The sequence below is a fragment of the Pelophylax lessonae genome (genome assembly GCF_965119305.1).
Source record: "Pelophylax lessonae genome assembly, chromosome: 1".
NCBI lineage: Eukaryota > Metazoa > Chordata > Amphibia > Anura > Ranidae > Pelophylax > Pelophylax lessonae.
The window spans coordinates 476442188-476469915 of record NC_138768.1 but is presented as its reverse complement, the minus strand read 5'-3'; the positions used below and the strand labels follow the sequence as shown (position 1 = coordinate 476469915).

At 46.4% G+C, this 27728-nt stretch overlaps 1 protein-coding gene across 8 annotated transcripts in view; it reads right to left on the bottom strand.

Annotated features, from left to right (window-relative positions):
• APBA3 (amyloid beta precursor protein binding family A member 3) overlaps window positions 1-27728 on the bottom strand; it is a gene marked incomplete at its 5' end in the record, with an annotated part of 179559 nt that overhangs the window by 1917 nt on the left and 149914 nt on the right. For all 8 annotated transcript variants that reach the window (XM_082243765.1, XM_082243771.1, XM_082243767.1 and 5 more), the window contains 2 exons: window positions 725-865; window positions 946-1065. In XM_082243765.1, the coding sequence (XP_082099891.1) occupies window positions 725-865; window positions 946-1065 (261 nt within the window). The remainder of the gene's footprint in view (window positions 1-724; window positions 866-945; window positions 1066-27728) is intronic.

Sequence of the window (27728 nt, the reverse complement as noted above, 5' to 3'; positions counted from 1 at the left end):
GGCCTGTGGGTGGCTGGCTCGCTGGTACAGTGCCTGTGCCTGGCTGGTACAGGGCCTGTAGATGTGGGTGGCTGGCTGGCACCGGGCTGCTGTGGGTGGGTGTATGGCTGTGATACACTCCCGCGAGACTAGTCCCGACTCAAGACGACACTGTCCAAGGCAAGGGAGGCGGCCTAAGAAGGTAGAATGACGTCACAAAAATATCGGCAATATCGGCCAGTTCCAGGGCCGATACCGATATATCGGGGAAAGTGCATATCGGCCACCGATATATTCGCATTGCCGATAATCGGTCTATTCCTACTATGAGCCAATGCTTTCCTAAGCCAGTTTCCCCATCGGTGATAGTGGAAGTGATGAAATACTCTACAGGTTCTTAGACCACAGAGATGATCGGGGAGATTTCGGTCATCAATATGGTCAGCCGGTGGAACCGTCCGCTTCAGTTCTGGGTGGGAAAGGGGGGTCCCTTCACTGCCTGCAAATGCAATCCAGCAGCTAAAAGGATCAATCTAGGGTCGCTTTTACAATAAAGCCCAATCGCCACCCGGAGAGGAAAAAAACTGAAAATACCGCGATGATGTGATGATGCTTGTAGCTGTAGGCATCATCCTGGTTTAACCCCTTCCACCTGGCGATGTACAGGAATATCATAACGGCTGAAGTGGTTAATATGCAGGTAAATTATTATAACCCTAGATACAATCCTATATCTAAACATTACCTCCCCTGTGGCATCCAGCAGGGTTCGGATAATTTTATCATGTGATGTGGCCACAACGCTTTGTCCATTTATTTCAATGATTCGATGTCCAACTCTGATTCCTCCTTTTTCAGCAATTCCTCCACGGACAAGGCTGCAAATCTGTATAGAAAAACACTGTAAATATATAATGATAGGAATTCCACAGATGTACATAAAGTAAAGAGCTACATCACATTTACCACTCCATCTTCCACACAGAAGCCCAGTTGGTAGGAAGCATTTGGCCTATGTATGATGGCAGTGACAACTGGCGGACAGTGCACAATTCTCAGGGTCACTTCAGACTGACCTTTTAGCTCCTACAAAAGACAACAGATAAATGGGAAATGAAGAGAATCTGTTATATGTTAAGGAAGATTACAGCATTGTATAGCGGATTAAATTGAATGGAAATATTTTTAACTTACTGTTACTGTATAGTTATCATTGGAGAATCCAGTGTATTGAAATAGGTTATATAAATGCCTGACTCAAATTTGCAAATCCTACCACACAAACTTCATGATGTATTACACCTTTAAAACACACGAGTGGTAATAGTAGAACTATTACCATGCCGTGCTTTTTTAAAAGGTAGAACTGTTACAACTCCGTGCATTTTAAAAGGTAGAAGCATATACTATACATTACCACTGTTATAGACAAATGTCAGCAAAATGTTTTTAGTTTTGGACAAAGTGAGAAAGGGTTAGACTCTTTCAGCAAAAGCCAGTTCTGTCTTTATATGTATTTTACAGTTTTTGGTGAGTTTAGGCACAATATGAATTCAGGTGAAATCCTTTCCAAATGGGACTTACTATATACCAGCACTTACATTCTTAAGCCAGATAAATGATTGGAGCTCCAGAGAACAAAACTAAAAAAGTCTTCAGGCAAAACTCCCTTTTGTAGAATACTTGCAAATATCAAGTGTAAATTTGAGGAGTTGCTAATAGCTAAAAATATTAGTACAGCATGCATAGATTGAAAGAACAGAACATTTGTACTGTTGAGCAATCAGCAACTTGAAAGACATCAGATTACAGAAAGAAAAGCAATTAGATATAATTACAATACAGGGTAGGTTATTTTGACTGACGTTTTTTAAACTGATTACATTAGAACATGTTTTTTTCCCCCATATTGTTAGTGTACCTGTACTGTTAAAGCCAAAGTCCTTTATGTTCTAAATCGGTTAGGGCTAGTTCACACCAGGTGCAGGAAAAACACGCTTCCACACCCCGCTCAAAGTGCACTGCTTGTGTGATTTGCTGAAGGTATCAACATATGGGACAGCAGACAGGAATCTTATACCTAAAACTTAAACTATTGAGCTGATAACTAAACGGAATAAATAATAAAACACAACACGATATTGGGTTGGAATAAAAATTAAGGCCGCGGCCGTTTATTATTTGTTTTTATTATTTAAACCAAACAAATAAACAATTGATTTCATAAGTTATTCATACAAAAACACGCAACCAACCTAGCCACTACGACCCAGGTTGTAAAATAAACAGAATTAACTCAAATAATATTATCCAACGATAAATGATAACACCGCAATCATCAAATCGAAACATTAAACAAATAAGTCCCCCTTTGCATTACACAAAGGTGACCCTAACAAATAATAACAACTGGCCACGACAAACACAAGGGAGGGAGGGAGGGGAACAACACAGCTCCGTTTCTAAGGCGACTGAGCCCGAGCTGCAGAGGGTCCCCCTTAAACAGCCCTGACTAGGGATTCTGGCATGAACTGGCTGACATTTAGGCAGGAGTTTTGAGCAGGAAGGGGGAACTTGACCTCAAATAAAGGTCATCTACACTAATCTCCACAAAGACCAGGCTAGTTTTGAGCAGGAAAAGGAGGCCGTCTGACCCCAAGGAAAAGGTCAGCTGACCTTTTCCCCAAAAACAGCAACATCACTCTCCTCACCCTGTGACCTGATCAACAGGAGCCTTGAAAATACTTTATCCCTGCCACTATCCCATGAGGAAAAGGGGTTCTAGAGACAGCTTCCCTTTTCCTTACATGGAAAGAATGCATTCAGATCCAGTGGTTAGACTGGGTATTGCCAACATCCCTGGGTAATGGAACTGGAAAAAGAAGAAATTCCCCTTGGGTATGGGACTTTATGGGCAATAACCAGACCTTGAGCAATAAGCATATTTCAATAGATTTATTATTATTATACAAAAAAAGTATATGAAAGTTCAATTCAAAGAATAACAAATTACAAACAAAACTTTAAAATGTCATGTGGCCATGTGCTACGTCACTTGGACCGAAGGTAGCTGAGACTCCCAAAGACGACCAGACGCGTTTCGGACAATCGCCTTTTTCAAAGGTCAAATAGTGACAAATCTCAGACTAAGGGTACAAAAGGTAATAGTCAGTAACAGAAAAAAATGGATTATCAACAACATATACATAAGGAGTTGTATAGCAAAAAATACAAAGTGTTTACTGTAACATGGCTTATAACCTCAGTATATTTGTTCACAATACAAAGGGTGTGTATCTAAATACGTACCACATGGGATAGTGCTTGACTAATAAGGCCACAACTATTAAAAACAGGCAGGAATGAACCTGCATCCAATAGGACTGCTGTGCTCCTGACAAGGTCACATATCGTTTTGCCAAGAAAGGGAGTATGTAAAACTCCAGCGAGATAAGGAAAAGCAAGAAACCAAGGACAGAAAGAGCTGTAAGAACAGCATAATGTCGTTGCACAGCAGGAATGGCCGCGCTCAGCCAAAAATTCCCACAGGGATCCCAAAGATCAGTCCAAGAAAAAGACGTCTAAATAAAAGAAAAATTAAAGTGTATACTAGTACTGGGAAGAAGTATGGTAAATATGGAAGACAAAATATCCCCACAGTGAATGACTATCAAATTTAAGAATACGTACTGTATTATGTGTATCGCCCTGTTATAATCCAGGAGGGTATGAATTGATGTCTTATAGGAGTATTAGAGTTGAAAAATCCCTGTGGAGAAAGTCCATGACAAAGAAACAATGCTGAGTGAGTTAGGTATGCACTCAACCGAAAAACGAATAAATATTAAAAGGTACCAGGGATCTAAAGGGCCTCCAGACAGAAAAGGTGTGTATCACCAAGACTGAAAGGTAGTCACCATCCGCCGTGAGTTTGAAAAATAGAGGGGGTCCAAAAGTAGAAAGGAGAAAGAGGGAGGGACCAAAAGAAAAGGAATAGAATGACATAGATAAGAAAGCCCAAGTAATGCTGAGTATAGACGTTTAGGTGAAGAAAGTACCTAGTAGTACCGACATGTCCAAGGGAGAAAGGGATCAAAGCCAAAAAGGTAAGAGAGGAAAGTATCTTGTGACCGGGCTATGGGCAATAGAAGGAATTGTCTGCCTTGTCACTTTACCTGGGTATCCGGTGAGGTGTGTTCAATGGCGGCGCGCACTCGGGAATGAGTGCGTCCGCCATAAAAGGACGCTGACGTATGCGCAGAAACGCAGATGGTATCCGCCCCTGGGTATGTTGTGGACCAATCGGGGTCCCCGGTGTCCGGATCGCACAGCGCCGCCCACGCCAGGGACATGCACCGTGGCGTGCGCTCCGGGCACGCCGACGCACATCATAACGGCCAGCAGAGCCCGTCCAGTGACGTGGCTTAGCAGCCGATAGTCAAATGTGTTGGAAAATCTTAGACAACCCCAAGTAGTATAAAAAAATATCTAGATCCACAATCGACAAGTATTTTTTTAGAATTTTACACCCTTGTCGATGGCGGCTACTGGGCAGGCTGCATCGACAAAAACACTTGGGATTATCTTCGTATCAAGTACCCTAAAATTCCGAATTTCAACAGCCTGCCAAAAATCCACAAGAACAAAACTGACCCGCTGGGCAGACCAATTGTTTCCGGCAGGGGCAGCATTGCAGAAAACCTTAGTAGGTACGTTGATAGCAAACTCTATCCTTTTGTACAGATCCTCCCCTCCTTTTATAAAGACACGATACATCTGCTACAATTACTTGAAGGCATGTCGATCCCTTCAGATGCCCTGCTGGTGGCGATTGTTGTAGAGGCTCTATACAGCTCCATCCCCCACCAGCAGGGCATCCGAACGATCGGACGTGTCCTGACCCAATCTAATTCAGACTCACCATCCACACTGAATTTTATTTCACAAGCCTTGGAGTACATTTTATCGTGAAATGTATTCTCATTTGATGGTTCCCACTTCCTCCAGGTACAGGGCGTTGCGATGGGGACTTGCTGTGCCCCATCGTACGCCAACCTGTACCTGGGGGGAGTGGGAACGATTTTTTCTTTCAGAGGAACTCCACCTGAAATACACACAATACATACTAGCATGGCATCGGTACATCGATGACGTGCTGATTATTTGGACAGGCACTCGTGAATTGCTCCTCGAGTGTGTTGACTGTATGAATAAAAACTCATACAATTTGACCTTCACTCTCAATTACGATCTAAACACCATCGACTTCTTGGACATCACCATAACAAAGGACCAAAGCGGACAGATAAAAACATCCATATTTAGGAAACCGACAGTGGCAAACACACTCCTATACGCTACCAGTTCCCATCCACCTCTGCTCTTGAAATCTATCCCATATGGACAATATCTGCGACTTCGCAGAAATTGCTCTGAGGAACACACCTTCAAGTCCGAGGCAGATAAACTGAGAGCCAGGTTAACAAAACGGGGATACTCACAGAAATGTCTAAAAAAAAGCCAACCGCAAGGCGAAAGCATGTAAGCGACAGGAACTTCTATTTAAGAACAAGGAGGTGAACTTGACGCAAAGGGAGGACAAAACACAACACCAAGTGCGCATTATCACCAAATATACCAAACAACACGACCGAATTCACAACATTGTGAACAAATATTGGCATTTGTTGACTTGTGACCCCAACCTAAATCCCTTTGTGACTGATAAACCTGCCATTACGTACCGTAAGGCACGTTCACTTAAGGATAGATTGGTGAACAGTGAATTTACGGGAAAATTTAGATGTGACCCTTGTAAGTGACCAAGCATATTTAGATGTGGTGGTTGCAACATCTGCCACCAACACTAACATTCTCTTACCCAATGGCCGACCCTACAGGCCTTTGCATTATGCAAACTGTAAGACCATTGGGGTGGTCTATCTCCTCCTCTGCTCCTGTGGGTGCTTCTATGTGGGAAAAACTAAGAACGAGTTTCATAAACGAGCACAAAGACACCTTTCTTGTATGCGTCAGTGCAACCCTGATCTCCCGTTGGGGAGACATGTTCTTGGCACACACAGGGGTATCTTCCCACAAGTCCATTTTGTCATCTTGGATAGAGTGCACCCCAGTAGCAGAGGAGGAGATTGGGATAAAACACTCCTTCAAAGAGAATCCAGGTGGATTCACAACTTGAAGGATATTATACCTCCGGGCCTCAATGACAATATTAGTTTTAAGCCCTTCCTGGAGGGTTTTTCTTCAGGGGGCTGGGACCCCTAATTTGGGAGATTTTGGTTGTTTGTCGATTGTGCGATTCGATACGAGATCTGCGATTCGATACGAGATCTATGTAATTGAAGTATCTCTGCCCCCCCTCTCTGACTCGCCACCTCTTCGGTCGTCACATAGTTTGGGATCTAACTAACAATATCCATAGGTACAATATGGGACCAAAGCAATTAACCCTACCATTTATTGTAGGGATAGAACAAAAGGCTGTATGGATGGAAATCCAACACTCATTAGTTTTTACTACAACCAATGTACAGATGATATGGACCAAACTCATGTCATGTTTCATGATATAAACCTCTCTTGAACTTCTATGGAATATGGTGAAATTGCATTGACAGTTCTGTGTGTCCCCCTGCAAAATGTGTCATATATTGGGGATCAGATGTGGTTTGAGGTCCTTTAAATGACTTGTCCTCTTTCTCTGTGCCGTGCTCAATATTCATACAGCTGCCTCTGCAAATATTTGTTACCATCAAAATTATTATCTTGTAAATTAGGGGTTTTCTGTTCCATGCTCATGTCCTGATAGTGGGATGTGCCCTGTTGTTGCGCCCACCAATTCCCCCCGGCGCACAAAGGGGTGGTTCCATGGGTGCAATATGGGACCATAGCAATCAACCCTGCCATGTGTTGTAGGAATAGAACAAAAAACTGTATGGATGGAGATTTAACATCCATCAGTTTTTGCTACAACCAATGCGCAGACGATATGGACTAAACTCATGTCATGTCTCATGATATAATCCTCTCCTGAACCTCTATGAAGTATGGTGAAATTGCACTGACAGTTCTGTGTGTCCTCTTGCAAAATGTGTCAGATAGATATTGGGGATCTGTTGTGGTTTGAGATCCTTTAAATGGCTTGTCTTCCTTCTCTGTGCTGTGCTCAGTATTCATACAACGAACTCTACATATATTTGTTACCATCAAAATTATTGTCATCTTTGTATACAAGGTGTTTTCTGTTCCATGCTTATGTCCTGACAGCGGGATGTGCCCTGCTGTTGCTCCCACTAATTCCCCCCTATCGGCTCCTAAGCCACGTCATTGGACAGGCTCTGGCATGGGCGGCGATGTGCTCTCCGTACATGGGGGACTCCGATTGGTCCACAACATGCCCAGGGGCGGATACCATCCGCGTTCAGCTCATGCGTCGGCGTCCTTTTATGGCGGACGCACTCATTCCCGAGTGCGCGCCGCCATTGAACACACCTCACCGGATACCCAGGTAAAGTGACAAGGCAGACAATTACTTCTATTGCCCATAGGCCCGGTCGCAAGATACTTTGCTCTCTTACCTTTTTGGCTTTGATCCCTTTCTCCCTTGGACATGTCGGTACTACTAGGTACTTTCTACACCTAAACGTCTATACTCAGCATTACTTGGGCTTTCTTATCTATGTCATTCTATTCCTTTTCTTTTGGTTCCCTCCCTCTTTCTCCTTTTGGACCCCCTCTATTTTTCAAACTCACGGCGGATGTATGACTACCTTTCGGTCTTGGTGACACACACTTTGATATTCATCCCCTTTTCTGTCTAGAGGTCCATTAGTTACATAGTTACATAGTAGGTGAGGTTGAATAAAGACAATAGTCCATCCAGTTCAACCTGTGTAGGTGTGTGTGGCTGTACTCATCTCACATACCCCTGAATGTTCTGATCCTTGAGATGTAAGTCTAAGAGTCTTTTGAAAGCCACCATACTACCCGCAGAAACCACCTCTTGTGGTAGAGAATTCCACAATCTTGTAGCCCTAACAGTAAAGAACCCCCCACGTTGCCTGTGGTTAAAACGCTTCTCCTCTAATCGCATTGTATGCCCTCGAGTCCTCATGCAATCCCTTCGAATGAACAGCTTTTTTTCTAAGCTGGGATCCCCATTAAGATATTTATAAATTGCTATCATGTCCCCCCTCAGACGTCTCTTCTCCAGGGAGAAAAAATCGAGCGATTGTAGACGCTCTTCATAGTCAAGGTCCTCCAATCCCCTAATTAGTTTAGTTGCCCTTCTCTGGACTCTCTCCAGCTCCAACACATCCCTCCTGAGGACTGGCGACCAGAACTGGACAGAATACTCCAGATGCGGTCGGACCAGAGTTTTATAAAGTGGAAGGATTATAGTCTTATCTCTGGAATACATCCCTTTCTTTATGCATGCTAATATTCTGCTGGCTTTGGCAGCTGCCGCTTGACATTGCATGCTGTTGCCTAATCTATCATCAACCAAGACTCCCAGATCCTTCTCCATTTTTGATTCCCCCAAGGGTTCCCCTCCTAACGTGTATTGTGCTTTAATGTTTTTAGTCCCCAAGTGCAAAACCTTACACTTCTCCACGTTAAACCTCATTTGCCATGTCGTTGCCCACTCTGTAATTTTGTCCAGGTCATTCTGTAGGATATTTGCTTCATGCTGTGCAGTTATTGCCCTGGCCAATTTTGTGTCATCTGCAAAAACTGATAACGCACTACTGATCCCGTCCTCAATGCTGTTTATGAATAAATTGAACAAGGTTGGTCCCAGGACTGAGCCCTGGGGCACCCCGCTTACAACCTCAGACCAGTCTGAGTATGCGCTGTTTATTACCACCCTTTGGACACGCCCTTTAAGCCAATTCCGTATCCAAGAGCAAACTCTGCTGTCGATACCTGCAGACCTTATTTTATAAATTAAGCGCTTGTGGGGAACTGTATTAAACGCCTTAGCGAAATCCAAGTACACCACATCCACTGGTCTCCCCCTATCTAGCTCACAGCTTACCTCCTCGTAGAATGCTAAGAGATTGGATTAGATTAGATCCCTGGTACCTTTAATATTTATTCTTTGTTTTTCGGTTGAGTGCATATCTAACTCACTCAGCATTGTTTCTTTGTCATGGACTTTCTCCACAGGGATTTTTCAACTCTAATACTCCTATAAGACATCAATTCATACCCTCCTGGATTATAACAGGGCGATACATATAATACAGTACGTATTCTAAAATTTGATAGTCATTCACTGTGGGGATATTTTGTCTTCCATATTTACCATACTTCTTCCCAGTACTAGTATACACTTTCATTTTTCTTTTATTTAGACGTCTTTTTCCTGGACTGATCTTTGGGATCCCTGTGGAAATTTTTGGCTGAGCGTGGCCATCCCTGCTGTGCAACGACATTACGCTGTTCTTACAGCTCTTTCTGTCCTTGGTTTCTTGCTTTTCCTCATCTCGCTGGAGTTTTACATACTCCCTTTCTTGGCAAAGCGATATGTGACCTTGTCAGGAGCACAGCAGTCCTATTGGATGCAGGTTCATACCTGCCTGTTTTTAATAGTTGTGGCCTTATTCGGCAAGGACTATCCCATGTGGTACGTATTTAGATACACACCCTTTGTATTGTGAACAAATATACTGAGGTTATAAGCCATGTTACAGTAAACACTTTGTATTTTTTGCTATACAACTCCTTATGTATATGTTGTTGATAATCCATTTTTTTCTGTTACTGACTATTACCTTTCGTACCCTTAGTCTGAGATTTGTCCCTATTTGACCGTTGAAAAAGACGATTGTCCGAAACGCATCTGGTCGTCTTTGGAAGTCTCAGCCACCTTCGGTCCAAGTGACGTAACACATGGCCACATGTCATTTTAAAGTGTTGTTTGTAATTTGTTATTCTTTGAATTGAACTTTCATATACTTTTTTGTATAATAATAATAAATCTATTGAAATATACTTATTACTCAAGGTCTGGTTATTGCCCATAAAGTCCCATACCCAAGGGGAATTTCTTCTTTTTCCTTACATGGGACAGCAGAAAGGAATCTTATATCTAAGGCCTCATGCACACAGGGCGTCAGAAAAAACGAGCTGCAGAGCCACTTCTAACGCCAGGAAAAAGCAGCTGTAAAAACATGCTTTTAGTAGCTTTTTCCATTGACGTTATTGCGCGTTTGGCCACATCGCTTTTAGCAGCGTTTTTTCTGCCTCCATTCAAAATCAATGGTTCCCTATGGGAGCCTATTGATTTGAATGTAAGGCGCACCGTAAGACGGATCAGGATGATCCGACTTGCATTGCGACTTGCGCTGTGAGAATCTTGAGGGGGGAACTCCACGCCAAAATGGGAAAAAACGGCATGGGGGTCCCCCCAGGTTCCAAACCAAGCCTTTCGGGTCTGGTATGGAATTTGAGGGTAGCCCCACGCAGAAAAAATGGCGTGGGGTCCCCCCAAAATCCATACCAAACCCTTATCTGAGCATGCAGCCCGGCAGGCCAGGAAAGGGGAGGGGACGGGTGAGCGGCCCCACCCCCCTGGACCATACCAGGCCACACGCCCTCAACATGGGGGGTGTGGGTTCTTTGGGGCAGGGGGGCTCTGCACCCCCCTACTGCCCTCCGCCCTTCTGCTCTTTTGCCTCCTCTGGTCTTCTTCCTCCGGTCCTCCTCCGACGCTGTCCTCGGTGATTATGTCGGTCTCCGGAGCTTATTATATAGCCATTGGGGGCGGGGCCTCCCAATGACATCATCGGGAGGCCACGCCCCCTAATGGCTATATAATAAGCTGCAGAGACTGGAGATCGACATAATCACCGGGGACAGCGTCGGAGGAGGACCGAAGGAAGAAGAAGACCAGAGGAGGCAAAAGGGCAGAAGAGCGGAGGGCAGAAGAGCGGAGGGCAGAAGAGCGGAGGGCAGAAGAGCGGAGGGCAGAAGAGCGGAGGGCAGAAGAGCGGAGAAAACCGGATGAAGATTTTTAATAAACTTTTCAAAACGTCTCCTGTCATTATTAACATACACTGCCTTTTATTGGGTAAATGGGTAGGGGTACAATGTACCCCATACATTCACATAGGGAGGGGGTCCGGGATCTGGGGGGCCCCCTTGTTAAAGGGGGCTTCCAGATTCCGATAAGCCCCCTGCCCGCAGACCCCCACAACCACCGGCCAGGGTTGTTGGGAAGAGGCCCTAGTCCTCATCAACATGGGGGCAAGGTGCTTTGGGGTGGGAGGGTGCAGAGCCCCCCCTGCCCCAAAGCACCCACAACCCCCATGTTGAGGGCGTGTGGCCTGGTATGGTCCAGAGGGGGTGGGGCCGCTCACGCGTCCCCTCCCCTTTCCTGGCCTGCCGGGCTGCATGCTCGGATAAGGGTTTGGTATGAATTTTGGGGGGGACCCCACGCCATTTTTTCGGCATAGGGTTACCCTAAAATTCCATACCAGACCCGAAGGGCTTGGTTTGGAACCTAGGGGGGAACCCCACGCCGTTTTTTTTTCAATTTTGGCATGGAGTTCCCCCTCAAGATTCTCACAGCGCAAGTCACATCCTGATCCGACTTGCAGTCCGCCTTCCATTCAAATCAATAGGCTCCCATAGGGAACCATTGATTTTGAATGGAAGAAAAAAAATCGGATTTTTGTAAGATCTTACCGTAAAATCCTTTTCTCTTAGCTCATTGACAGACGTAGTCCTCTTTGATTCACATCAATTGGGTTATGTTGTCTCCGCAGGAGTAGGACTAGGCAGAAAGAAAAAAACGTTCTGGCTCCACCCTAGGGGCAGTCCCAGAGGGTATATCCTCCCGCTCTCTGCTACAGGAAATCAGTTCTGTTGTAAAGCAGTAACAGAGAATTTAACCCAACTCAATGATAGAGGGGCGGTACTACGTCTGTCAATGAGCTAAGAGAAAAGGATTTTACGGTAAGATCTTACAAAAATCCGATTTTCTCTGTCGCTCATTGACAGACGTAGTCCTCTTTGATTCACATCAATTGGGACATCCAGAAGCAGTGCCACAAATGAGGGGTGGGATTGACAGAAATCAAAATCCAATCTAGAAGGCCCAACCGGTGCCAACTAGAAGTTTTAAAGGCTCATTATAAACAAAGAATGAGACTCAAATAAAAATTTCCAACGGAAAAAAACCCTCGAGGTAGACCACTGGTCTCCTCAAATTGCGGCCTGCAAAACCTTGCGGCCAAACGAGGCATCCGACGATGCCATTACATCAACTTTATAATGTTTTGTAAAGGTATGCACCGACGACCAGGTAGCCGCCTTGCACACCTGGACCACTGACGCCTGATGGCGAAAGGCCCATGACGCACTAAGTGCCCGAGTGGAGTGCGCCTTAACAGGGAACGGGGGCTCCCGACCCTTAATAGAATAAGCCTGTACCACCGTCTGCCTGATCCATTTGGAAATAGTCGCGGCAGATGCAGGCAACCCCTTTTTGGGTCCATCCGGGACCACAAAAAGTGAATCCGTCTTGCGAAACGAGTCTGTCGTTTTCAAGTATACCCTGATCGCCCGGACCACATCCAAGGAGTGTAATCCGGCGTAATTTGCTTGAAGATCTCACAGGAAAAACACACTGGAGAAACTACCTAAAAAAATATTTTTTCTAAAAAAAAAATCTTGCCAGGACCAGAGATCCCAGCAAGGAACTTAGGTCCTTACTCCTGACTAGACAGAAAAAAACTGATTTCCTGTAGCAGAGAGAGGGAGGATATACCCTCTGGGACTGCCCCTAGGGTGGAGCCAGAACGTTTTTTCTTTCTGCCTAGTCCTACTGCTGCGGAGACAACATAACCCAATTGATGTGAATCAAAGAGGACTACGTCTGTCAATGAGCGACAGAGAAAAATGTATAATGTGGCTTAACGCACGTTAAGCAACAATGTTGAGCCTTTAGCAGCGTCAGACGTTTTTACAGCTTGACGCTGCAGCTCCAGAAAGCACTGGTCCTGGGTTTTTTTTTGCAGCTATTAAACGCCTATGCCACTTGGAGCTCCTAAAAGCTCTATGTGTGCATGAGGCCATAGAATAACATGGATTAGCGTTCTGCAGCTGCAAAAAAAAAAAAAAAAAAAAAGTCTGACGCTGCTAACAGCAGCTGCAAAAACATCCTGTGTGCATGGGGCCTAAAACTTAAACTATTGAGCTGATAACTAAATGGAATAAATAATAAAACACAACACAACATTGGGTTGGAATAAAAATGAAAGCCGCGGCCGTTTATTATTTAAACCAAACATAAATAAACAATTGATTTCATAAGTTATTCATACAAAAACACGCAACCAACCTAGCCACTACAACCCAGGTTGTAAAATAAACAGAATTAACTCAAATAATTTTATCCATAAGACAGGTGGGACTAAACCTGCCTGTCACAAAACGCCCACACCGTGGCCCCCTGCACACAAGTGCTTAAATGTGCATTAAAAATGTCCAACCCAATGTCGGATAAGTGAACGTCGTCATTCCTATATAAGCTACAAATACCCCCCTCTAACTCTACATGCCTAAAAAATAGGATCCCTATGGCCTTTAATAATTTTTCCACCGCCCTATTAACCCTCTTTCTAATCTTCTCAAATGGTTAAAATACCATTCTTTAAGACTATTTCAGTCTTGGGATAACCCCGGAGAAGACTAGCACAATTTTGGGGTAGGATAACTTAATGTGTTGTAAATTATCCCTGATTCCAAAGATGAGAATCAACATTTTTACATCTGGATGAGGCAACAACTGTAATAACTTGTAAACTTCAAATCTCAACTCAGACCAAACCATTCCTCTTTTACTGAACCACTGAACCTAAAATTGAGAAGGATCCAATCCAAGATTCTCTGAGTAGACCCTCTCCCTAGCTCTTTTTTTTTTTAGCTCAAAACACGAAAGAATGGCCGAGTATCCAAACTGTATACTTGTTACCTGAAAATAATTTAATAAGAGAAGTTAGGGCGAATGTAAGTAAGATAACTATTATATTTCCATCTGCCCACCTTCTTAACTAACTCCCCATCCAAACCCAACCTGGCTGCTTCTGTTGCTGATCCAATCCTAAATGAATGGGATGTAAGCGTAATATTAATGCTTTAAATTCAATACTTTTAGACATTTATTAAAGACACAAACAAATTGAAATTTTGAAAGAGGTTTACCCTAAGGGACTAAGGGAAAATGGCCACCATCAGCTACAAACACTGATCTTTCCTGACTCCCCATGAAGGTAGGACACACATTTGGGGAATACTCTGCTGTGCACTCTGCACCGGTCTCTGCACTGGAATCCCCCCTGCACTATACCCACACCTCAAACAGCAGGGCATGCACCTAGGGGTCTGTAACGACTCCCCAAGTATGAAAGGGGTTACAGTCGTCTAGGATAATCCGCTCCCAAACACCAGGACAGCTATCGACCACTCCAATCCGCCATACATGAAGCCCATCAATAATTCCCCCCCCCCCCCCCCCAAGTACGAGACAAGGCTCTGTAGTGAGGTTCGATCAAGAGTAACTGTCTTCTTCTTTATTGAAAGAAACACAGCATTTATATATACTTTGAGAATACCACATGAACAATGACTGTGTAATTACCTCCCTTAGTAGACAGCCAGGTGAGCTCATTAACATACTTATCAATAGTCTCAGACCCAATTAACATACTGTCCTATTTTAGACAAAAGCACTTAGTTAATCAGTAGACATTCTTTAGGAGGGGCTGCTGGAAACAATCCCCCCCCTCTCTCTGCAGCTAATACACATTGATTAGCAGATACGGTGTCTCTACTAGTTCCTGGACGCCCAAATTAGGAGTTGCACTTCCTGTGCCTTACAGTGTATAGGAATAAGGTAGATCTCCATATTTCCTGAGAGATATTGGTAATGCCTATACTGTCCCATTTGAAATAGTCCAAACCATATTCTCAGTGTACACCACCCTCCCGGTCACCCTGCATCCATAAAAGATGCAGGGTGACTTAAACATAAGAAAGCCCACAAGGCTGGACATGGTGCCTACCAACCTCTTTAAAAGGAATTTGGGGTCCACAACTCCCATGCCCAAAGTGACTCCTGTCACAGGGTCTCCTTCACTGGGACCCCTCCAGACTACAAGGGCGGGACACACACTATCCCAGGACTCTTAAAGAGTGAGGATAGCGGGGGAGACCACAGGGGTCTTTGCTGCACTCTCTGCCCTGGGACCCCCCACCAGACTCTAGGCCCAAAGAGGGAGGAATGGGAGTGGGAGAAGTCCAGCTCAGTAAGGGATTTAAAGATGGGAAGAGGGAACCTGCAGGCACGTCAGACTGTCCCTGGAGGTTATCCGCGTCCACCGCAAACAAAACCACCAAAAGGGGAGAGGGGGGACTGCAATTACCCTTCATTGGAGCGGGTAACGCTCCAGACAGAACTCCTCGCCACCGAAGTAGGGGAGTTGTCGGTCAGGGGACCGCTTCGACTTAGAACCAAGCCGGTCGTATGCGACCCTGCGAGACATTTAACTTGCGGGCCAGCCTCTGTACGTGAGGCTATGTCACGACCGACCTAGCCGGAAGCTGCGGTCTTCACATGCTTGCTGGCTGGGCTGGGGGGACCACTGCATCTTGATTATCCAGACCGTTACCTGGCCCGGCAGTGGATTGTAGATCTCTCGAGAAAACAAAAAAAGATTTAAGGAAGGAGAAAATTGCTAGGACCAGAAATCCCAGCCGGGAGCCTAGGTCCTTACTCCTGACTAGATTAAAACTCAATACCTAGAGCAGAGAGGGGGGTTATATACCAGCTGAGGACAGCCCATGGGCATAGCCAGGTGTCTTTGTTCTGCTTAGTCCTACTCTTGAAGGAGGTAATATAACCCACTAGTTATGATTTATGGAGCACTGTGTCTGTCGATGAAGGAAAGAGTAGTTCCCACCTTTTAGCCATGCTGGATGTAAATAATTGTATAGGGACTCACTGTTTAAGGCATGCAGAAGAGAAGAGTTGTAAACCCACTATCCAGAGCTGTAAACACAATAAACATTAACACATATTTATAAAGGTTTTTATAAAGGACCAACCACCTTAATAAAAAAAAAAAAATTCTACTGGCAGGTATGAAATGCAGGCAACCTCCCAAAATACTTGGCTACTGGGACAGGAAAAGTCCTGGCAATTCCAAGGTAGTGTTGGAGCTTGCCTGGTCCCTCCTACCATTCCACATTCTGTTCTATTGCCAACAGTTGTCTCACTTGGCAATAGCAATTTGTGGCAGCCAAGAAGGGGCAGGAAGTACTGAAGCTCTGTCTTTTAAAAACAGCTGTGGTCTCTTTCACATGTATGAGCAAAACACTAAATAGCTACTTACTATCTACCTTTTACATAATTACATTGGCTAGGTCAGCCACGAAATAGCCCCAACTGGACAGGGGCTGGCCTGCTATTTAAACGTCTCGCGAGGGCGCATACGACCTGACCTCAGCCTGAGTCGCAGGGTTCCTTCTGGCCGACAGCCACCCACATTCCGATGGAGCAATGGTCTGTCCGAAGCGGTTGCCACTCTGTTCCTGGTATGGGCAAGTAGCTGTCCCCCCTCTACTCCTGGAGGATTTTGGGGTGGACATGGGCCCCTCCCTGGGACAGTGGGGTTCCCCTCTATCCCCCCAAGCCCTCAAAAATTTTGGTGGTTACGGTCGGTCTTTCCTGCCCCCCTACCTCCCTCAGGGAGGTTATGAGCTGGCCATAGCCACATGCTCCAAAAGGGGCTTGTTGGAGCTGCTGCTGACCGGGTTTTTTCTGGTGCGCAACTGGGGGTTGAGCAAGGTTCCCTGCCACCCTGGGAATTGGCGACTAGGGCAGGGATGTCCTCTGGGATCCCCGCGGGGGCTGTTGGGCTGGGAGAGCAGATGGTTTAGCATCCGTGGGTCCGCGTCTCACGCCGCCAGATCCAGACAAAAATGCAGGCCGCGGGTTTATGGCCTACTGGTCGGAAACTATGGGGTGCGGCCCCTGTGAGTGTGGCTGAAGCCACTGCCTCCCGTATGGGCATCTGCCCAGCCCTCCGCTGCCCCTGGGTGGTGGGCTTTGCTGGGGCTCCCAATCAGGCAGCTGGGCGCCCACAAAAATTTAGGTCGTGGCCTACTAGGCCATGCGGCCGAATTGGGCGCCTCTGTTGGGAGGCGGCCCCAGTGAGTTTGGCTGAAGCCCCCACTCTTCCTTTGGACATCTGCCGGAGTGGGATCTGTGCACTTGCGGCTGGGCTTCAACGAAAATTGGGGCCACGGCTTGCTTAGAAGGGGTGGCGCTGCGACCCCCTTGTCCCCTTTTTGCGGGGTCCAGTTGGTGGTCCATTGGTGGTCCTTCAGTCCGCGTCCCCTTTGCAGGATCGCAGTCGGCAGTCCTCCCCTGATTGTTACATCAGATCCTGAAATTGTTGTGAACGCGAGTCACCCTGCTGGGTCTGCTTCCACGCACCCTGAGTGCTCAGATAGCAAGAATAATTCCTCTGCTCTTCTAGCCGCGCATGAAAAGGCCCTGGGGATGCACTGTTTGTGTCGGTGCATGAAATTTTGAAAATGGAGGTTGCGGCTGATGCTGCGTCGGAGGCCCACGGTCCTTTTCGGCACTCACAGGCCCTCCAAAGCGGTGAGGGTTAGCCCATCTCCGCTTACTTTGACAATGTTGTCCCAAAACAGTGGGGTTGTCCAAAACACAGTGATTCCCAAGCGTTTTTGCCTTGCGGTAGCCTTATGAGGATTAACTGCTTAAAAAGGTGGACGGTCCCACCTGTAGCGGAGTCGTTGGTTTCCAGGTTGACTAAAGCTACCTTCATTCCGGTTGAGTCCACGATCTTTACAGATCCATCCGATAGGAGAGCGGAAGCTCTGGCCCACCATATTTTCACTGTGGCTGGTTCGGCACTTAGGCCGGTATTCACTATTGCCCTGGTGTCGCAAACTCTAACCGAGTGGGCTAAACTTTTACACAGGGACCTGGAGGGAAAACAGCTTCCCCCTGTCTTGCTGAGCTGGCGGATCGGTTGATCCAGGGGCTACAGTTTATCTGTGATGCTTCTTTGGATGCAGCTCCTTTGATTTCTAGGCTCTCTGTGTCAGCAGTGGTCCTTCGGCGTATTATTTGGCTGAAATGCTGAGGATCAGACTCCTAAGAAGGCCTTATCTGATCTTCCCCTTGTAGGGGTTCCCCTGTTTGGGGCTTCCTTGAATGACTTCAGTAAGAGTCTCATGGGGGGGGGGGGGGTGAGAGTATTTTTCTTCCACTGGCTACCAAGGGCAAGGAGCCCCGTCGTAGACGTGGGCCATTCTCTTTGGCTCATGAGAGCTTTTTTCATCCCTCAGGGTTTCAAGATAAGGGATCAAAAGTCAGGGCCTCCACTGGAGGTTCCAAGAGGACCTGGTCTAAAGCCACACGCAGGCTCTTCCAGACCGGCGGACAAGGCTGCCTCTGCATGAAAGGGCGCCTTCCCCCATATCTAGGGTGGAGGGGGACATCTTTGCTGGTTTCTGGATCTATAGACCTACCTGGTACAGGATGCGTGGGTCCCCGAAGTTATTTGGTCAGGCTACAAGATCGAGTTCGGTCTTATCCTCCGAAAAGGTTCTCCCCTTCCAACATGCACTTGTCCCTAGATCGCTTACTGGGTCTCTTTGGGGCAGTGCAAGACTTGTTACTTTAAGGGGCGATTGTTCTGGTCCCGACTTTGGAAATTTTTCAGGGGTTTTTTGAGGGCAGAGTCCAGACTGCCGATTAATGTACTGGAACTCTGAGCGATCAGACTTCTCTGGCTGATTGGACAATTCGTCTTCAGGGGTGTCTGGTACGAATTCATTCAGACAAGGCCAAGGCCATGGTCTGTGTCAATCACCAAGGGGCACAAGAAGTGTCCTGGCAGCTCGGAAAGTAGCCAGCATTCTAAGATGGGCTGCCGATTCGTTCCAGTCCTCTTGAACTCCTGCCACGACTCCTGTGCAGTATCAAAGCAGAAAGGATTCCGGTCATTCTAGTGGCTCCAGACTGGCCTTGCCGGTCTTGGTACGCCGATCTGGTACGGCTGGTCACTGATGCTCCTTGGGGACTTCCTCTCAGGGGGGATCCGCTGTCCCAAGGACCAGACTTCCATCCTGCTTTACAGTCTCTGGCTTTGAAGGCTTGGCTGTTGAACACCAGCTGCTGAAGGATAGAGGTTTGTCGGAGTCTGTGATTCTTACGCAGTTGAAAGCTAGGAAATCTACTTCTAGGAAAATCTACTGTTGTACGTGGAAGACGTACCTTGTTTGGAGTGAGTCTCTTGGGGTACATCTTCGCTCCTTCTCGGTGGATTGGATCTCAACCTTCCTTCAACGGGGGGGGGGGGGGGGGGGAAGTTGTACAGCAACTGACCTGGAGAACAATCAAGGGCCAGGTATCGACTTTGGCGTTTTTTTTTCCAACGACCTTTGGCCACACACTCCCTGTTGCGTACCTTTCTTCAGGGTGTCTGACATTTGGTTCCTTCAGTGCAGGTTCCGTTGTCGCCCTGCGATCTTTTTTGGTGGCTTTCACCTCTGCCCTCAGGGTGTCGGAACTAGCGGCGTCGGCGTTATCTTGTAGTTCACCTTATGGTGATTTACAAGGATAAGGTGGTGCTTCGCCCCGGTCAGTCATTCCTTCTTAAGGTAGTCTCTGACTTTCATTTGACTGAAGAGATTGTGTTGCCTTCCCTGTGTCCCAGGTCTAAACATCCAAAGGAAATTGCCTTGAATGTGGTCCGGGCAATTAGGGTGCACTTGGCAGCTACAGAGTCTTTTAGGAAGTCAGACTCTCTATTGTGCTCACGGACGGACCCACAAAGGGTTGTCTGCTTCCTCTGCGACCATTTCCAGATGGATCAGACAGAAGGTGGTTCACTCTTATTAGGGCACCTATTGCCTCTTGGGCTTTCCGTCATCCTGCGTCAGTGACGCAGGTTTGCAAGGCAGCCACCTGGTCGTTGGTGCACACTTTTACAACGTTTTTACAAAGTGGATGTGTTGGCATCTACGGATGCTTCTTTTTGCCACACGGTTTTGTAGGCTGCTGTTTAGAGGACCTGGTCCTCCTTGAGGGTGTATTGTTTTTCAGGTAAGCTCTAGTTGTTTATGGAAGAGCTCTATGTTACCTGATTGGCTATGGTTAGCCTTGGGATTTTTTTTTCTGCTTTTTTTCCCACTCCTCATGTTTAACACTGCTTTGGGACGTCCCAATAGTTAAGAAGGATCAGGAGCTGTGTCCGTCAATGAACGAAAGAGAAAATGGGATTTTTGACCTACCGTAAAATCCATTTCTCTAAAGTTCATTGATGGACACAGCACCCACCCCTCTGTGGAGTTGGCTTTCTTCTGACACTGCTTGTAACAAAACTAAGTGCCTATAGCGGAAAGTGGGTGTATACCCCCTGGGACTGCCCAGTCAAGCTTTTTCCTGCTTCGTGTCCTACTCCTGGAGGGAGCAGTATAACCCAATGGTTAAGAAGAATCAGGAGCAATGAACATCAGAGAAATGGATTTTACGGGGAAGTCATAAAGCCCATTTTCTCTGAGTTTATTGAGGGATACAGCTCTACAATATTCAGAAGCACAGGGTTATATTGCCCCCTATAGGAGGACAGTAGGCGGAAAATGGACTTGGCTATGCCTATGGGCAGTCCAAGGTGGTATACATCCCCCTCTCTGCTATAGGCCTTCAGTTTAGTAACAAGCAGTGTCAGAAGGATCAAAACTCCATTGAGGGGTGGAAGCGGTGTCCATCAAAGAGAAATGGATTTTACGGATAAGTACTAAAGTCCTATTTTCTCTTTTGTTCACTGACGGACGCAGCTCTCCATTATTAGGAACCACAGGAACGCCCCCAAGCAGTGCCAAACATGAGGGATGGGACAACAAAAAATCCCAAGGCTAAACACAATAGCCAACAAGGTAAACAGAAGCAAAAAAAAAAAATGGAGCCAAACCTGAACAAAACTCCCCCAAAGAGGGAACAAACCCTCTCAACACCAGCCTCTAAAACCAACAAAAAAGTATCCACAGATGCCAACACATCCACTTTGTAGAATTTAGTGAAAGTGTGCAATGACCAATTGGCCGTCTTGCAAACCTGCGCCACTGACGCCTGATGACGGAAGGCCCAAGAAGCACTAAGCGCCCGAGTAGAGTGCATTGTTACAGGGAAAGGAGGAACCTGACCCTTAATAGAATAGGCCTGAGTCACCATCTGTCTGATCCATCTGGGAATGGTCACAGAAGAAGCAGACAGCCTCTTTCTTAGCCTGTCCGTGATCACAAACAGTAAGTCTGACCCCTGAAAAGACTCAGTGGCTGCCAAATATACCCAAATCACCCGAACCACATCCAGGGCATGCAACACAAATTCCTTAGGATGAGTGGGCCTGGGACAGAAGGAAGGCAACACAATGTTTTCATTCAAATGGAAATCAGAGACGTCAGAAAGGAACGATGGAAATGGGTGAAGAACCACCTTATCTTTGTGGTGGACCATCAGATAGGGGGGTACGACAATATAGAATTCTGCCAGCTCCAACAACCTGCGAGCAGAGGTGATGCCTCCAAAAAAATCCACCTTCTGGGACAGCGTAAGCAGGGGAATCTCCCGAATATTTTCAAAGGGAGGCTTTTGGGGAGAACCGAAATCCCACGGTGGTAGAGGAGACTGCACTGGCGGAGTCAGGTGTCCCTTGAATAAAAGTATGCACCAATAGGCGTGTGGCTAGGAGGGTCAGTGAAAGAAGACCGCCAAGGCCGACACCTAGCCCTTGATGGTACTCAAAGCCAACTTATGCTCAACACCTCATTAAAGGAAGGTCAAAATGGGAGTCACTGAAAAAGAACGAGGGTGAACACCGATTGACTCACACCACAAAAAATGGATTTTTGTAAAATCTTACCGTAAAATCCTTTTCTCTTAAGCTCATTGACAGACGTAGTCCTCCTTGATTAATATCAACTCGGGTTATACTGCCCTCTACAGGAGTAGGACTAGACAGGAAAGAAAACGTTCTGGCCACACCCTAGGGGCAGTTCCAAAGGGTATATCCTCTCACTTCCTGCTACAGCAAATCAGTTATGTCACAAAGCAGTGTTTAGAGAATTTAACCCAACCCAACTCAAAAACAGAGGGGCGGGTACTACGTCTGTCAATAGGCTTAAGAGAAAAGGATTTTACGGTAAGATTTTACAAAAATCCATTTTTCTCTGTCGCTCATTGACAAACGTAGTCCTCCTTGATTAATATCAACTCGGGACGTCCCAAAGCAGTGCCACAAATGAGGGGTGGGAAAATGGAAATCAAAATCCAATCTAGAAGGCCCAACCGGTGCCAACTAGAAGATTTAAAGGCTCATCAATCACACGATGAGACTCAACTGAAATTCCAACGGAAAAAAACCCTTGAGGCAAAACCATGCGGCCAAATGAGGCATCCGCCGATGCCATCACATCAACTTTATAAAATTTTGTAAAGGTATGAACCGACGACCAGGTAGCCGCCTTGCACACCTGGACCACTGACGCCTGATGGCGGTAGGCCCAGGAAGTACTGAGCGCTCGAGTGGAGTGCGCCTTAACAGGGAACGGAGGATTCCGACCCTTAATAGAATAAGCCTGTACCACCGTCTGTCTAATCCATTTGGAGATTGTCGCGGCAGATGCAGGCAACCCCTTTCTGGGGCCATCCGTGATCACAAAAAGTGAATCCGTCTTACGGAACGATTCCGTAGTCTTCAGGTATACCCTGATTGCCCGAACCACATCCAAGGAATGCAACGCATATTCCTGAGGATGATTGGGCTTAGGACACAAGGAAGGTAGCACAATATCTTCATTCAGATGAAAATCTGAAACCACCTTAGCAAGAAAGGATGGCTTCGGATGAAGAACTACCTTATCCCTATGAACCACTAGATATGGGGAATGGCATGATAATGCAGCCAGTTCTGACACCCTGCGTGCAGAAGTGATAGCCACCAAGAAGGCCACCTTCTGGGATAATGTAAGCAAGGGAATCTCCCTGATATTTTCAAAGGGAGGTTTCTGAAGAACCGACAAACACCAAATTAAGATACCAGGGCGGTAAGGGCGCGCGCACTGGCGGAGCCAAGTGCCGCACCCCCTGGACACCAAGGAATGAGTAGCCTAAGGCTTCTGAAAGAAGATTGCTAATGCTGAAACCTGACCCTTGATAGTGCTCAAGGATAGTTTCTGCTCAACCCCCTTTTGCAGAAAAGCCAAGATTCGGGTCACCGAATAGGTACGTGGGGGAAATTCCAAAGATTCACACCACGCGATACAAGTCTGCGACTGGTGAGTATCTTTGCGACTGGTGAGTATCTTTGCGACTGGTGAGTATCCTTGCGACTGGTGAGTATCTTGCGACGGGTGAGTATCCTTGCGACTGGTGAGTATCCTTGCGACTGGTGAGTATCCTTGCGACTGGTGAGTATCCTTGCGACTGGTGAGTACCCTTGCGACTGGTGAAGTAGCTTGCGACTGGTGAGTATCTTTGCGACTGGTGAGTATCCTTGCGACTGGCGAGTATCCTTGCGACTGGTGAGTATCCTTGCGACTGGTGAGTATCTTGCGACTGGTGAGGATCCTTGCGACTGGTGAGGATCTAGTGACTGGTGAGGGTATTAGCGACTGGTGGGTACCCCAGGTTTTGTACCAGGGAAGTTAGAGGTAGTGTAGGTAAGGAAGAGCAGGTCGTTAATATTATCCCCATAGAGTAGTGGGTAATAATGTCCGACAGGATTGGGGATGCCACTCAGTGCACTTCTTGCGGCATGTATGCGTTCCTTGATGAAACAATCGAGGACGAATACTGCTGTGCAAGATGTGAGCGACTTGTTGCTCTGGAAGCCCACATCGTGGATCTAGAGAACACAGTGACAAGACTGCGTGGCATCTACAACCTGAAAAGGAGCTTGGACATTACCCAGCAGGCGCTGGCAGGGGTCAGCATAGAGGAGGGAGGAATAGAGGAGACGCAAGCAGCAGAGGTACGCAGCTGGGTGACTGTTAGGAATGTTAGGGGGAGGAGAGTCAGGGAGGCCAGTCCTGAGTTGGTAGACCCTAACATGTTTGCTGAGTTGCAGGTTGAGGGGGATATCAACTCAGGGGTGGCAGAGCTGGAGCATGCGCCCTCCCCCAGCTGCCAGGGGAGGGACGGCTCCAGGAAGAAGGGGGGCCGTAACGCAGGAAAGGTTAGACAGGTTGTGGTAGTTGGGGACTCAATTATCAAGAGGACAGAGAGGGAAATCTGTAAAAAAGATCTCGTGAACCGAACAGTTTGTTGTTTACCGGGCGCCCGAGTTCGGCACATCGCAGATCTGGCAGACAGATTGTTGGGCGGGGCTGGGGATGACCCAGCGGTCATGGTGCATGTGGGCACTAATGACAAAGTTAAAGGTAGGTGGAGGATCCTTAAGAACGATTTCAGGGACTTAGGTAATAGATTGAGGAAAAGGACCTCCAAGGTGGTTTTCTCTGAAATACTGCCTGTACCTCGAGCCACACAGGAGAGGCAGAAGGAGCTTAGGGAAGTTAACAAGTGGCTGAGGAATTGGTGTAGGAAGGAGGGGTTTGGGTTCCTGGAGAACTGGGCTGACTTCTCAGTCGGCTACCGGCTCTTTAGTAAGGATGGGCTGCACCTTAATGGGGACGGTACAGCTCTTTTGGGGAGAAAGATGGCCACCAAGTTGGAGGGGCTTTTAAACTAGGAGACGGGGGGGAGGGCTCAGAAGTAGAATCAGTCAGGAGGGAGCAGAGGACTGAAGGCAGTTGTAGGGTCAACAGCGACAGTAGGTCAACAACATCAATTGGCGGGTCTGTGCGGGAGAACAGCAGACCAAACAGAAATAAACAAAACCGCCAATCACGTTTAACTTCCGTAAAACTAAGAGGGGTATATGCTAATGCCAGGAGCCTAGCTAATAAGATGGATGAGTTGGAAATGTTAGTACATGAGGAAGACATAGACCTTGTGGGAATAGCGGAGACTTGGTTCGACCCCTCACATGACTGGCTGGCCAATATCCAAGGGTATTCGGTGTACCGGAAGGACAGGGTTGGTAAAAGAGGGGGAGGGGTATGTCTCTATGTCAAGAACAATATAAAGGTGCTAGAAAGGAGTGACATTACGGATGGGATGAGCATGGATTTAGAATCTGTGTGGGTTGAACTCGATAGGGAAGAAGATAAGGGAAAAGTAGTTGTGGGGGTTTGCTATAGGCCACCTAACCAAGGGGAGGAGGTAGAGCTGGAATTTTTAGCACTAATAGGTAAAGCGGCAAAACTAGGATCAGTCATCATATTGGGGGACTTCAATTATCCCGACATTGACTGGGAAGAGGGGACTGCACACTCGCATAAGGCCCGGCTATTCACGGAAACCTTACAGGATAACTACATGTCGCAGTTGGTGGATTCCCCTACTAGAGAGAATGCTATCCTGGATCTATTGATCACTAATGACCCAGACATAATCTCGGAGGTAGGAGTCCAGGACAACCTGGGCTCTAGCGATCACAGGATGATCACATTTAGTATAAATAACAATATAAAAAGGCAAGTGGGGAACATAAGAACCCTAAACTTCAGAAGGGCAGACTTTCCAAAATTGTACTCATTGATGGAAAGGGTAAACTGGGACCAAACCCTGGGATCACTGACCACAGAGGAAAAATGGGAATGCTTTAGAACAATATTAAGCAAAGGCATCTTGCAGTGCATTCCTATGGGGAATAAATTTAGAAGAGACAAAGCCAAACCTGGCTGGCTAAACCGTAGCGTTAAAAAACTTATTAGGGGAAAAAAATTGGCCTTCAAGAAATATAAATCAGAGGGCACAGTATCGGCCTTCCAGCAATACAAGGAGGAAAATAAGAAGTGTAAACACGAAATCAAGATGGCTAAAATCAACTTTGAGAGACAAATAGCGGAGGATAGTAAAAAAAAACCAAAGAAATTCTTTAAATATATCAACAGCAAAAAAACTAGGGCAGAGCATATTGCACACATAATTAACGATGATGGGAGGATGGTTACAGAGGACACTGAAAAAGCAACCGTGCTGAATTCTTTTTTCTCGTCAGTCTTTACGCAGGAAAAGGAAGGGTACACTGACCATGACTGTATGGTTAGTAGTAATACACAGGACTTGCCACTATGGCTAACAGAGGGGGAAATCAGGGAAAGACTGGATAAACTTAACACAAACAAATCACCAGGCCCGGATGGCGTACATCCGAGAGTGCTCAAGGAACTCAGTATGGTTATATCTAGACCACTGTTCCTGATCTTTGCTGACAGTATTAGGACAGGAGATGTACCAGGGGATTGGAGGAAGGCTAACGTGATTCCGATATTCAAAAAGGGCCAGAGACATATCCCGGGAAATTATAGGCCTGTCAGTCTGACATCAATAATATGTAAACTTTTGGAGGGGATGATAAGGGACTATATCGTAGAGTATGCTAAAGACAACAACATCATCAGTAGTAACCAGCACGGGTTTACAAATGGGCGTTCTTGTCAAACCAATCTCTTAGCATTCTACGAGGAAGTGAGCTGTGAGCTAGATAGGGGGAGACCAGTGGATGTGGTGTACTTGGATTTCGCTAAGGCGTTTGATACAGTTCCCCACAAGCGCTTAATTTATAAAATAAGGTCTGCAGGTATCGACAGCAGGGTTTGCTCTTGGATACGGAATTGGCTAAAAGGCCGTGTCCAAAGGGTAGTAATAAACAGCGCATACTCAGACTGGTCTGAGGTAGTAAGCGGGGTGCCCCAGGGCTCAGTCCTGGGACCAACCTTGTTCAATTTATTCATAAACAGCATTGAGGAAGGGATCAGTAGTTCGTTATCAGTTTTTGCAGATGACACAAAATTGGCCAGGGCAATAACTGCACAGCATGAAGCAGATATCCTACAGAATGACCTGGACAAAATTACGGAGTGGGCAACGACATGGCAAATGAGGTTTAATGTGGAGAAGTGTAAGGTTTTGCACTTGGGGACCAAAAACATAAAAACACAATACACGTTAGGAGGGGAACCCTTGGGGGAATCAAAAATGGAGAAAGATCTGGGAGTCTTAGTTGATGATAGATTAGGCAACAGCATGCAATGCCAAGCGGCAGCTTCCAAAGCCAACAGAATATTAGCATGCATAAAGAAAGGGATGTATTCCAGAGATAAGACTATAATCCTTCCACTTTATAAAACTCTGGTCCGACCGCATCTGGAGTATTCTGTCCAGTTCTGGTCGCCAGTCCTCAGGAGGGATGTGTTGGAGCTGGAGAAAGTCCAGAGAAGGGCAACTAAACTGATTAGGGGGTTGGAGGACCTTACCTATGAAGAGCGGCTGCAATCGCTCGATTTATTTTCCCTGGAGAAAAGACGTCTGAGAGGGGACATGATAGCAATTTATAAATATCTTAATGGGGATCTCAGCTTAGAAGAAAAGCTGTTCATTCGAAGGAATTGCATGAGGACTCGAGGACATACAATGCGATTAGAGGAGAAGCGTTTTAACCTCAGGCAACGTGGGGGGTTCTTTACTGTTAGGGCTACAAGATTGTGGAATTGTCTACCACAAGAGGTGGTTTCTGCGGGTAGTATGGTGACTTTCAAAAGACTCTTAGACT